This window comes from Bactrocera neohumeralis, chromosome 2 (assembly GCF_024586455.1).
Source record: "Bactrocera neohumeralis isolate Rockhampton chromosome 2, APGP_CSIRO_Bneo_wtdbg2-racon-allhic-juicebox.fasta_v2, whole genome shotgun sequence".
NCBI lineage: Eukaryota > Metazoa > Arthropoda > Insecta > Diptera > Tephritidae > Bactrocera > Bactrocera neohumeralis.
The window spans coordinates 58,374,410-58,388,691 of NC_065919.1; the positions used below are offsets into that span (position 1 = coordinate 58,374,410).

Below are 14,282 nucleotides of genomic sequence, written 5' to 3' on the forward strand. Positions count from 1 at the left end.
ACTCACCCCAATATCGACAAATTTGGTTATTGACTAAGCCATTAAACCAAAAATGGGCCTCAGCTGAGAAGATGATTTTTCGAAGAACAGTAACCGCCGAAGCAAGTGAATTTGGGAAATAATTTTTTATAATTTCCAAGCGTTGTATCAAAGTGAAACATGACATGTTGAAATGGAAAAACTTTCTGGACACAATGATAAACATTCACAAAAATTCTTAAGGAAACATGGCCGCCGCGAGCCATCGAAAACACGTCATCCCTAGAGGTAGACTTTGTACATGTATATTTTACATATTTTAAGAATATTTATCAAGTTAAAGCTCACTTAGAGTGCCCCAGGACCAAATCGACTTTCAAGACGTTGTTTCAGTCAGATATTTCTTCAATCTAGAAACATTGTCAAAATTTATTATTGGAAGAGTTTCTTTTGGGTCCAGAACGAACCGTGAGGCCCAGTCTTTTGGGAAAGGAAATCAAGGAGCAAAAGGAGGATTCAGACATTCACATAACGTTGAAAAGCCGAAAGTCGATTATCAATTAGTAATGTATTTAGTACCTCGCCAAGTATAGTATATCGCCAAGCCATGATTGACGAACAGGAAGCATTTTGGTGCGATTGTCTGCGAATCATCTACTATGAGCTGCTTTTTATTGGTCAAACTTTTAATTCGCAGCTGTATTGTGAACAATTGGACCATTTGATGGAAGCAATCGCCCAAAAGCGGCCAGTTTCACAGAACACACACATCGAAAATGCCTCACCAGAAGCCCCGGTTGGAGGTTTTTATATACCTACCTTATTGTAGGGACTAGGCACGGAAGGATTACCACTTGCTCATGTCTATGCCGTTTGATTTTGCTGGTAAAAAATTCTACTCAAGAGAAGCTTGTGAAAATCGACTTCACATTTTTTTCCCAATAGGGACGAGGCAATTCTAATAACGGATTATCCAAGTAAGGGTACTTTTTTTAATAGCCTCGTTTTGACAGATTATGCGTGAGTCGTGTCAAATTGCCATGTTGTTTTTGTTCAGTATTGTTTGACATTTCATCATGAAAATACTTACGCCTGAATAACGTTTACAAATCGTTCAACTTTATAACGGAAATTGACGTTCTTTAAAAAATGTGTTTTGCGCGTTTCGCTCAACTTCATTAGCATTATTGGATAATATTCATCTAAATAGACTACGTCCAGCATGCAGTGGCTGGCGGCTTTTACGTCGAGATCTTAAATTGAATTTGAACAAAATACACTTTTGCAAGAACTGAAGCCGCTCAACCTTCCCAAGTGACAGCGCTTAGCTCTTTGAATTCCTAAAATGTTTCAAGAAGATCCGACGTTTCCGAGCCGAATTTTGTTCAGCGATGAGGCATATTACTGGCTCAATGGGTATGTAAACAAGCGACATTGCCGTATTTGACACGGAGAGCAACCTGCAGAGATTCAAGAGCTGTCATTTCATACAGAAAAAAGAACGGTATGGTGTGGTTTGTGGGCCGATGTAATAATCGGTCTACATTTCTTCAAAAATGTTGCCGGTCAGAAAGCGTCAATGGCTACCGTTATCGTGCCATGAACACCGACTCTTTGATATCTGAAATTGAAGTTCGTAATCTCGGCGACATTTGGTTTCAACAAGATGGCGTTACTTCCCACACATCGCCTCAATCAATGGATTTATTGAAGGCAAACATAGGTGAGCAGATAATTTCACATGTAGAGCCGGTCGATTGGCCACCAAGATCATGTGTTATCATACTGTTAGATTTATTCCTGTTTGGATATTTGAAGTCTAAAGTCCATACGGACAATTTCGCTTCGATTCAGGTTTTGGAGCAAAACATCACGCGGTGCAATCGCCAGTTACCAGTCGAAATGCTCGAACGAGTTATCAGAAACAGGCCTCAACGAATGAACCAACTGAGACGTAACCGCGGCCAACATTTAAAAGAGATAACCTGCAAAAACTAAATGCCAAGGAATGTTCTTTCGAATGATAATAAACATTCCTCATTAAATTTGTAGTTTCTGTGTATTTTGTTAAAAAAAAATAGGGAACCCCGATCACCTTTCATTATAATTAAGATTTTTTTGTAGCTCTATCGACTGACTGTTGGGTTTGTGGTAACACATATATGTATGTTTTATAGAGAAACTAGAAGATAGATAGAAATAAGTTTTTTGGAAGTATGTTTTTGCGAGGATTTTTTTTTTTCATTTTTAACTATTTTTTGGGAGGAGGGCAATTAAATCGAGGTCACCGTACATGCGTGCAAAGCTAAGCTTAAATATTTGCATTATTCAAATAAAAGTAAAATCATGCAATTAAACGAATATCCATTAATAAACATTATGTCTCAACTGCTTACAATTCTAACTAATGAAGGTCAAGTAAAGCGCTGACTAAGCATTGCCAACTGAGAATAAAATAAATATTCGATAACAATTCCAACGAAAGACGCAAAGCCACTTAAAAAGGATTGTGCTTGTCAATTAACATATCACAGCGCTCACACACACACATACACATACACCCACAAACCTGTGGATTACCTGTGTGTGTATGAAGAATTTTAACACCGCCAAGCAATAAGCCGGTAATTAGAAGTAAACACAGCAAAATACGACCGCTAATTGGCCATCATCGGTTGGTTGCAGTCGCTAATAAAACTGAAAAGAGTGCAACCACAATTTCCCATTTTAATCTTATCAAATTATAATCCACTTACTTATACACAAGTAATAAAGTAATGCCGCGAATCAAGGATAAGTACCAAAGTAAATGAACAACTTTACAGTTATGCGCGCTGCCTGAGTGTGAGAGTGTGTGTGTGTGAGTGGAAGACAGTGTGTGTGTGTGTGTGAGTGCGGGTTGTGAAGCAATTTCCCCATTTGCAATGCTGCTTTTTGGCCACCGCAATGCAAGAGTCATTAGGAAATGTGCCAGTTAAATGCTTTTTAGTTGTGGCAAAAGCGAAAATTTCGCGCATAATTATTATTTTTTCGGCATTTCACGGAATTTTTGTGAATTTTCATTTATACCCCAATTTCAAATTGATTTTACTGAGTGCGAATAGTGAATATGCAAAAGGCTTGCGCGTGCTAAAAAGCAAAAAAGTGCCAAGCACACATACATACATGTATCAAAAACTAAGTATGAGTGTGTATGTGTGTGTAAATATGTGTGTTGAGTGGCGTGTAGTATTTAGCAGTTAAAAGGCGAGCGTGCGATAGGCGAACGAATGCGAGGCTTAAAGCGCACTAATGTGTGTATATATGTAAATGTAGAGAACAAGCTGCCTTGCGTGCTAATGCTATGTATATACATATAACCTTATATATGTATATATATGTATGTGTTTGTGTGTGCATTATGCTTTCGTTTGGGTAAGTTGCGTTGAGTGAACCTATTATTAGAACTATAAATCAGCAGGAAATGAGCAAAACGCAGCGAAAGAAAAATGTTCACACACACACATACACATACACGTACACACATACATTGCATACAAATGAACATACAAAGGTTTCAAGTAGCAGCAATGACAGCAGCAAAACTTTACATTCACACAATGCCAAGCAGCAGTAGTGGCAAAGGCAACAAAAACAACAACAGCAGTAGCAGCGGCAGGAGCAAAAGCAATGGCAGTCATAGTTGCCGCAGATTGGAATAGCGTAAAGCAGATGCGAATAGAATGGCATAGAATACTCGTAGAATATATAATGGAGTATGTTTGGTAGTAAAATTGCGTGAAGTCGCGTAGCCGTGCCCGTGCGCGTCGCCAACTCACACGCCACTTCAAAACCAAAAAAAAAAAAAAATAAAAAAATAAAAAAAACCAAGTCAAAAAAGAAGCGCCAGCAAGCTCCACAGCGCAAACCTTTGACACATACATACACACATATATATATATACATACATATATACAGCCACTAGCATCCTTGTTGGTCTACAAACTTTTGCGCTGCGGTGAAGCCGCATACATACCTACATACACGCTCAGTGTTATGTGTGTCTGTGTGTACGTGCGTCGCGCAGCTTGAATGATAGTGTGATGAGCGCTGAGTGGTGAAGTGTGTAAAAGAGGGGCGTTAGTTAGTGGGATTTTAGTTTACGTTTGTCGTTGTGAGCTGTGTGCAATGGGGCGCGCAAGTGTCACGAAGCCCCTCAGTAAGTGTGTGCGTGTGTGTGCGCTGGCCTGCGCTGGAACATTGTGTAGCAACAGCTGGGATGTGAAAAGACGTGCTCTGAAAGCCGGCAAATGCTTGGCGGCTCTGTGTGCGTGTGTACAACTACACTTATACAATTATAGACACACATACTTGCAAGTTCACATACATACACACAGCTTGTTGGCCAACAGTCGGCCGAGTGCGCTGAGGACACTCCAAACGGCAGCGTGAGTTTGGGGGCGCTTGGCGTGAGTATCTCATTGTCAAGTCATACGCTGTGTGTTAATGTGCCACGCTAAGCGCTGGTTTGGCGTTTGCATGCCCGTTTGTAGGCAAGTACAAGGGTGTATGCGTAATAATGAATTTGAACTTCGTTTTTATGGAATTTCTATAGCCTACAAACGGCTAGCGTAGGCAGTGATTTTTTAAAATATAATTACAAATTTATTAAATGCTAACGGTTCAATTTTATTGTAAATAAATGTTCACATAATTTATGTTAATTAGTATGACAGCTATATGCCAGATTGATCAGATCAACTTTGATGGAGATCATAGTTTCCTCGGGTAATGATCCATACCAAATTTTGTGAAAGTATCTCGTTAAATAAAAAGTTTTCCCCCATGCAAGGACTTACTACTGTGGGCAAAAACTAGTAAGACTCTGTAATTTGAATTTTTTGATTGGTACAAGTTATTCAAAGAACGGCCATCGACATCAGCTGATGATCAACACATCAATAAAATAATGGAATTGGTGCTTGGGAATCGACGATTAACAGTTACAGATCTTACTGGCACCGTGGGAATATCGGAAGGCTCAGTGAAAACCATTTTGAAAGATCTTTTGGATCTAAGAAATGTGAAAGCAGGATTGATTCCAAAATCACTAACTTTTTTTGAAAATCAGCTTCGCGTTAACGACTGTGAAACAATTCTTTCCGACTAGCAAAATGTCATGAAACGCATTATTTCTGGAGATGAGTCTTGGATCTATGCTTATGATTTGAAAACAGACAATCAATCGACCGAATATTATGACAAAGGTGAGCCAAAGCCGAAAAAACCACGTCAAAACAGGTCAAAAATTAAGGTTATATTGACAGTTTTCTCTGATGGAGGTGAGCTGCACTCCGAATTCCTTCCAACCGGCCGAAACTGTCAACAAGGAATATTATTGGAGTGTTATGCATCGTTTACGCGAAGCTATTCGTAAAAAGAGGTGGGAATTATGGGCCGTGATCTCTTGGTTTTTCCATCACAATAAAGTACCTTCGCATACTGCATTGATTTTTTGTGAGTTTTTCGCCACATTTTCAACCAATATCGTGCCGCAACCATCGTATTTTTCCGCTTTAGCTCTGTGTGACTTCTAGGTATTCAGCAAACTCAAACGACCGCTTCGGGGAAACTGTTTTGAGTCAATTGAAGACATTAAATGTGAATCGCTAAGCGCATTGAAGGCTATTCCGGAAATTGACTTTAAAAACTGTTTCGAGGATTGGAAAAAACGTTGGCACAAGTGTATTGGGGCCAATGCGGATTTCTTTGAGTGGGACGACATAGATTCTGAAGAATGAATTAAGAATTTTACAGTCATGAACAAAGTCTTACTAATTTTTTGCTCATAGTAGTAAATTTGATCGATCAGTTTTTAACATATGACACAATCAGATATATCTCAAAAGCTAAAGGACTAGTTAGAAATTAATAAGCCCTGCTCAGAGTATTAAAAACGAAAATTGCTAGCTTGGTTTAGCTTACAAGTTTTATACCATTCACGCATGGAAAAAAACTTCGATAAAAATACTCGCTAGTTCCATTAATATTTTCAAAATTGTTTGTTTTACACGATTGTCTTTTGTTTTACTACTAATGTTTAAATATTATAAAACAATCATAAAAAATAAGAACCTGAACATTAAGTTTATATATTGGGTAGTCGAAAAAGAATTTTCGTATTTTGTCAATAGATGTCGTTGCAGTCATATATCTCCAGTGCTACCAATCACATTGTGTCATACCATATAGTGCTGAAAAGGTGAAATTTTAAGCTTCATTTAACCAAAAAATTAAATTCGGGGAAGTTGAAAAAAAAGTTACAGCTGTTCAAAAATGAGTGAAAATAAAGAAGAAATTCACTATATTTGGAAATTTTTGTATAAGAAATTGAAAAATGCCACGCAAGCCTCCAATGAAATTTGTGAAGTTTACGGAGACGATGCAGTATCAGTTCGTGTAGCACAACAATGGTTCGCTTGCTTCCGTTCTGGAAATTTCGATACACCTCGCTCTCGACGACCTATCGTTGAAAAAGCCGATGAAATTATGGAAAATATTGACCAAGACCATCACATAAGCAGCCATGACGTCGCTAAAGAATTTAACATTCATTATCAAACAGTTTTGAACCATTTAAAAAAAAGCTGGCTACAAATGGAAGCTCGATGTTTGGGTACCACATAAATTGTCTGTAAAAAATTTAATGGATCGAATTAACATCTGCGAAATTTGCTGAAACAAAATGAAATCGAACCATTTCGGAAGCGAATTCTAACAGAAGACGAAACGTGGATCAAATAAGACAATAATGTGCGAAAAAGAATATACTCCAAGCGTGGTGAAGCTCAACAAATGGTCACAAAGCCAGGATTGGCGCCTCGAAAGGTTATGCTGAGTGTTTGGTGGGATTGGAAAGCCATCATCCACTATGAGCTGCGCCAACCTGGTCGAACGATTGATTCTACTTTTTATTGTCAACAACTGATGCGATTGAAGCAAGCAATCGAAAAAAACGGCCAAAACCGATCAACAGAAAGTGCTTCGTCTTCCATCAGGACAACGCTAGACCACACACAAGTTTGATTACTCAGCAAAAACTGGGAGAGCTTGGCTGGGAAGTTTTAATGCATCCACCATATAGCCTGACCTTGCACCATCGGACTACCATTTGTTTCGGTCAATGCAGAACTCACTTAATAGAGTAAAGTTGGCTTCCAGAGAAGCCTGTGAAAAATACTTGTCGCAGTTTTTCGCCGAAAAACCAGAAAAGTTTTACACTGAGGGAATAATGTTTCCAGCGGAAAAATGGCAAACAGTGGACGACCAAGAGGTACATATTTGTTTTATTAAAGTTCAAAATAAATATAAAAAAATAAGTTGAAGTTTGATTAGAAATATGAAAAGACTTTTTCGACTACCTTATATATACATACATATGTATATAACATATTCTCTCATTACTGTCAATTATTTATAGTAAATTAAGAATAAAGTAGCGAGAAATAAAAAATGTTCACAATATTAATCCCTAATCATTTAGCTATCAATAAATTTGTATTATAATTACTATATATACAATACTAAAAATTATTAATTTTTGATTTGCAACCATAAAAATCAATTAAACTGAAAACTTAAAATTTATTTATTTAAAAACTGCTTTAAGTTTATATTTCATAATCCATGTAAGGGTATAAAATTTATATCAGAATTGGCATATTAGCGAATAGCAACCGACTGCTAAGGCGTTAGCTACCGACCCCTCTCGTTTTGTACACTATTTTGCCATGCTCGCCAGTTTCTTTTGATATTTTTGTTTTAGCTCACTCATTTGATGCCTTCGCCATTTGCAGATGATTTTTTCAATGATATTACTGTTATGATTTGCATAAAACAACAAACAACACAAACAATTTGACTTTTGGCTCAAACATTTTACCTACATTTATGTATAATTTCATATATACATACATATATTTATTAGTATGAAGATTTCTACGCTAGAGCACATATGAACATAGAGAAAATAGTATTTAGAAGCATTTAATTGCGGCACATACCCGTAAACTCAATATGTTTTAAGCGTTCAGTGGCTCCGCAAACGCCGCTCGCCACTCGCCGCCGAGCACAGGCCGCAGCACTTGCGCTGGCAGGCAGAGACACACAGGAAACACGCGTATGCGCCACTAGTGATAACGCCGAGCACTGCACGCCCTGGCCGGCACGCACAACTTGGCACTGCGGTCGCTGTGTATATTGGCGTACGCTGCTGCGTTGGGCTGCTCCCGAGCTGCCGTGTGTGCGCTATGATTGTGGGGCTCTGGTTGGAAGCACGTTTTCCGTATTCAATGGCGTTAAATATGCGAATTGCGAAACGGAAGCGTACGCACCGTTACTTTTTCACACACACGCCTCGCGCACCTGTGCCCTCTATCGTGCACGTTTACGTTGTTCTTTCGTTTTTGGCAATATTTTGTAATATTTTTATTCTAAATATGGATTGCACACTGCTTAGTTGTGTGAAACACTCGGCTAGCAATCAATCAACAACACTACTTTTCGGCACACAAACACACGCTTCGATTTTTTAAAACGAAAGAAAAAAGATTTCATTAAAAAAAACGCGTTTTATTACAGTTGCCTGCTTTTGAGGTTTATTTTGTTTGATTTTTTATGGGTTTTTCTTGTAATTTGTATTTGGTAAAAAATACTTTTTGCACTTTTGTCTTGCTCGGCGTTCGGTTAAAAAATTAAAACCTCACCTTCCAACTAAAATCAGTAACTGCGAGGCAAAATTCTTGTCGGTCCTGTCGATGCCTGCGAGTTGGAAATCATAGGCCATAGAGCTATCGCCACAAGGCGTTTCATCTGAGTCGGAGCGCGAATGCACGAAGTGCCAGCCAGTGAGAACGTATGGCAAATGTGGCGTTTGTGGGGGCGGCGGAAAGTGTTCGAAAGGATGCTGTATGGAGCAGGTTCGTGTTTGGAGCTAAGTTTGTCACACAACATGTTCGAGGACATACAAATATATTTACGATAGATTTTCCGAACATATGATTCGAACTTACATATACAGTATACATACATACATATGGATATGTGTATGTCCTTAAATCAAATAAAAATTATTTTTAATAAATTACGTAAAGCAAATATTAAACAAATATTCGTAAAAAAATTTGGTTTAAAAATTTGATTTTTAATTTTCATTTGGGAATAAAAATTAAATTTTTAAATCGAAATATTGAATATTTTATTCTTAATAAAAAGACTCATCTTGGAATAAAAATTGAGAAAATAGTAAATAGTTTTAATTTAAAAATTGGAAAAACAAAAATAATTAAAAATTTTTTATATAAAAATTTGTTAAAAGAAAGAAAGAAAATATTTATATATTTCTAACAGAAACAGTGTAATTAAAATTATTAAACATATGGAAATACGACAAAAGCCGCTAAATTGTGTTGATATTTTACAAAAAATAAGCTTTTTTTCGAAAGATAAACAAAACACAAGATAAGATAAAACAAAAAAATCGAAATAAGGAGAAAAAAAATATTTTTAATAAAAAAATTAAAATACATAGTTTTTGAGATTTTCCGACAAAATGTGTCAATATATGGTAGTTTTATTCTTGAACTTTGAGTTTGCTTTAACTTTATATAAAACAAAAAAAATAATAAGAATCAATAAAATTTTTTATTCATTTTATTGTTTTATGGAATTTCCTTTAAAATTATATTTAAAAAAAATAATTCAATTTACGTTAATGAAGACAATTTCTTCGTCATATACAAAAAATAGATAATTAATACATAATACATGCATATATATATAAAATAAATCCATCAACTTTTTAACTATTTGCATTTTTTCTAATACGGCAAGGACTGTTCATTCTATTGCGCACTGCATACTCTTCTTCTTCTCTGCCCGTGGCTAGCTATCAGCTGTTTGCTGTCAAATGCTTATTGCTGAAAGCGCAAATTGTTATTTGAACGCGAATGTGTTTGAAATTTGTTTAGATTTGCAATCTTTTCACTAACTTAATAAAATCAAAAGTTAAAAAAACTTCAACTTGATGACGGGGGATAGCGAAATGCGTAACGACAGCCCCGAAGGTCATGCAGACGACGGTGTTATTGATGTGGCGCACTATCGCAAGTTAGTTAAAATGTTCATCGACATGGTAAGGCAATGTAAAAAGTGAAAATATTAAATAAATTTAATAAATATTTGCTACACTCATAGCGTCGTTATCAAACGGCACTGTTTTGGGCTGAAAAAGTGTGTGTACTGAGTCAAAATGATCCCAAAGATATTTATTGTCAAGCGCATTGCATGTTCCTTTTGAAAGAATACCATCGTGCGGCGCATCTTATACGTCGTTTCCAATTGGAAAAGTCACACATATCCAGTTATAATTTATTATTGGAAAGCCTGTATGAAGCAAAGGAACTAAATGAAGCAGTTAGTGTTATAAATAACATAGACATTGAGTTTTTGGCATCGTCATTGATAAGTCAACCACTAGACAGCGCTGCCGTGGACTGTCACTCCACATTAAATGCTGAGGAGGCGAATAAAAATGTATGTGAACTTTGATATACACTTTATACTCTTTTTTTCTTGGTTATTAACTGCTTTTTATTTTAGGAAATTATGGCTTCAATCAGCTATATGAAAGGCAAAATTTACGAAGCTCTAGATAATCGCGGTTTGGCTATGGACTACTATGTGCAAGCGCTGCACAAGTCGGTGTATTGCTTTGAAGCGCTTGAAGCGTTAGTACAGCATGAAATGCTTATGGCTTGGGAAGGTAATATTTCATGTAATTGTATTGCATGTTTATTATTAAGATTTATAAACATACTTATTTGCTTAGAGAAGGAACTGATGCAACATTTGCCGCTTGCACAACACTCAAGTGATACTGATGCAAAGTTTATCAAAAAATTGTATGAGTCAAAGCTAAAGAAATACTATGAATCTATCGATCTCGTAAGTACAAATAAAAGTGAATTATTACAATTTGAACTGCATTGATTTTTTAATAGGGCACAGGTGATCAGACAATTAAAGATTTAAGTGAAAAAATTAAGAAAACTTTATCATCTGAGGCACAACTGCAAAAAAATATACTCTCTAAATATATGACTCCGCAAATTATGTCGCCAGCAAATAAGTATGCGTTTAAGTTATGAATGGAAGCTTTATAAAATTAATGCGTATTTTTTATTAAAGAGTGCTTGCAGATCTCAAAAACAATCCATTCTCCCTACAAATCAGTCTCACTCGAGCATCATCGCTCATGAATGAGTCCAATCGTTCACATGCCGAAACACCCGGTCGTGATCATACAAAAGAGGCTGATAACAAAAATATTCTACCACTTACAACTTGCCTAAGTCGTATACAAAAAAGCACGGATATGATGGCTGCTGAAGCCGAGAAACTATTCTATGATTGTGAATATAAAAAGAGTTATAAAATACTTCAAGAGTAAGTATAAATTATATTTGAAAATTATGTCTTATGGTACATGTTTATTGTTTCTCCAGACTATTAAAAGCGGATCCCTATCATAACTCAGGCTTAACGCTACAAATTGGTTGCTTGGTCGAGTTTGGTGATTACAACAGTGAGTGTTTTTTCGAAAAAATCTAGAAATTCTTCAAAATTCTTTTATTTACAATTTTGTTGAATTTTTTGATTATAAAACACCAAATTCAATGAATCCTAATTAAATTTTTTTTACAGAACTTTTTTACGTCGCGCACAAACTAGTTGATCGGTATCCCGACAAAGCCATTTCGTGGTACGCTGTGGGTTGCTATTACGATTTGATTGGCAAGAGCGATCCGGCGCGTAGATATCTTTCGAAAGCAACCGCACTTGATCGTCTATATGGACCTGCGTGGCTGGCTTACGGCCACTCCTTTGCCAAGGAAAATGAGCATGATCAGGTAAGCAGATTTTCTATTGATTCTATGTTATTTAAAATATTTTATAAATTTAATACCTAACAGGCAATGGCTGCTTATTTCAAAGCTACGCAACTCATGCGCGGTTGTCATCTGCCACTCCTCTACATTGGTGTTGAATGTGGACTGACGAAAAATCTCGAGCTGGCTGAGAAATTCTTCTATCAAGCCATGTCAATTGCTCCGCTAGATGTCTTTGTGTTGCACGAGTTGGGCGTAATCAAATATGAATACGAATAGTAAGGCAATTTACATTAAATGCGTGGATTTTGAATTAAAACGCAAATTTTTCTGTTTAATAGCTACAAGAGTGCGGAGGAAGTGTTTCTACGCACAGCTGAAATTGTTAGAGCGCGCGCTAAGGAGAATAAGGAGGAACTCTCAGCGCGTTGGGAACCGCTTTTCAATAATTTAGGTCATTGCTGCCGCAAGCGCAAGAAGTACAAGGAGGCTTTAACTTATCATCAATATGTAAGTATATAAAATTTTTATCAACGCAAACTCATTCTTAATTTTATTTCATTCTTAATATTATTTTTAATACAGGCACTTTTACTGAAACCACAAAGCCCGAACACCTATACGGCAATGGGCTTTGTTTATGCTCTAATGGGCAATCTCGAAGAGGCCATTATCTACTTTCACAAAAGTTTGGCAATTAATCGTGATTGCATTGTGACAACAACTATTTTGAAGACTTGCATTGAAGATGTAATGAATGATGAAGCGATTATTGAGGACATATGTGGTCGAGATTTTAGCGGTACTACCACATCATCGTCCTCATCTTCATCGAAGTCAGCATCAAAACGTTTGCCAACAATTGAAGAATCGCCGGCGAAATTTAATTGCATCAAATTGAAATTTGATGAGGAGGATAGCACAATAAATCCGCCTGACAAGTCTGATAGTAATGTTGTAATGGATATAAGTATGGATTTATAATCAATAAAAGTGTATTAGTGATTTAGAGGGATTGTGCATTATTGATGAGAACTGAAAGTGTTTGTATATGCATGTAGATTATAGGTTGCGTATATGTTGAGTGGTTTCTGAGTTATTGCATTATCTAATCACTATTACCAACATCGTCGTCGTTCATCGTATTCTAAATACACACATATTTATATGTATTGTTTTAACATTACCTAATTATGACCGGTGACCGCTGATTAATCGCGGCTAGTCTTTTCTTTATTTACTCACCTTTTAAGGTGCTGAATTCATTATATGTCCGTTGCCACAGACTTTTTACACATTGCAAATTTTCTACTTTTTACTCATTTTGAAAACACGAATCGAAAACAGGTACAAGAATTATAAGATTTTTTGCACAAACATTTCTCATTGCAGCCCGGAAGTTCTATTGAACCATTAACACATATTATTTAATTATAACACTTCACTACCACATATTTTGCTTATTTTTGCCTTTAATAGGTTCACGGCACTACTCTATTTTTGATTTTACACATTTTTATTGGAAATTTTCTAATTCTTACTGAATTTGCACACACGAATCGGAAACAGCTGCAAGAAAGTCGAAATGGCGGCGGAAACTGGAATATGCAGTTATGCCAGTATTGCCAATGTTCCGAAATGAAGCAAGCACATATTATTGGAATACTCTACTTAATATACAATAACATAATTCAAAAATATTTACCGCTTTATCTTATTATAGAAGTTAGCGAATATAATTATTATTATTATTATATAAAAGCAGTGCACAGATTTTTTTTTATTTACCAAAAAAAAAAAATTTTTTTAATTTAATTCTTTTATTATTGAAATATAAAATTTTAGATAATCAAATAGGCAAACTCATTAAATAAACACTATATATTTTTTTTTAATACTGCATTTATTTGGATTTCAACACATTTCACATTTTTTTAATTAAATATTTAAATTTTTGTATAAATTTCTTGTATCGCATAAGAATTTTCGAAATAATAAATTATATATTATACTTTTGTATTTTAAATGTTTAATTTCAGTTACAATTTTTTTCACACTATCTATTTTTTATAATTTATGGTGTGCACCCTATACATATTAGCATTTTACCATTGGAAATGTAACTGTATTTTACTTCCAGTTTCCGTCGCCATTTCAATTGTCGTGCAAATGCTTCCGACGCGTTTGAGAAAATTTGTTGAAATTTGTGATTTTTACCACTAAAATCAGTAGAAATGAAGTGTTTTGTAGCAAGAAGTTAAAATATCTTGGTTTTTAGTGAAAATATATAAATAACCGGTGTAATTTATTGTTTATTGCGCGAGCAATTCGTGCGGTGAATATGAGTGCTCGACGCCGGCACAGAGAAAAGTTTGT

The 14,282-nt window shown here is 35.8% G+C and overlaps 2 protein-coding genes across 2 annotated transcripts in view; one reads left to right on the forward strand and one right to left on the reverse strand.

Moving 5' to 3' along the window:
* Positions 1 to 8,814, reverse strand: part of LOC126765861 (uncharacterized) — a 68,309-nt gene extending 59,495 nt beyond the window's left edge. Inside the window, exon 1 of the mRNA XM_050483541.1 lies at positions 8,022 to 8,814. The gene's annotated coding sequence lies outside the window, so the exon portion shown is untranslated. The remainder of the gene's footprint in view (positions 1 to 8,021) is intronic.
* A 1,100-nt stretch (positions 8,815 to 9,914) lies between these two features.
* Positions 9,915 to 12,915, forward strand: LOC126765878 (cell division cycle protein 16 homolog). Its single transcript, XM_050483553.1, has 11 exons — positions 9,915 to 10,150; positions 10,213 to 10,551; positions 10,618 to 10,780; positions 10,847 to 10,962; positions 11,019 to 11,146; positions 11,206 to 11,463; positions 11,523 to 11,602; positions 11,722 to 11,927; positions 11,991 to 12,184; positions 12,248 to 12,416; positions 12,492 to 12,915. The coding sequence occupies exons 1-11, from the start codon at positions 10,043 to 10,045 to the stop codon at positions 12,888 to 12,890; spliced, it is 2,160 nt and encodes a 719-aa protein (XP_050339510.1). The 5' UTR covers positions 9,915 to 10,042; the 3' UTR covers positions 12,891 to 12,915.
* The last annotated feature ends 1,367 nt before the right edge of the window (positions 12,916 to 14,282 follow it).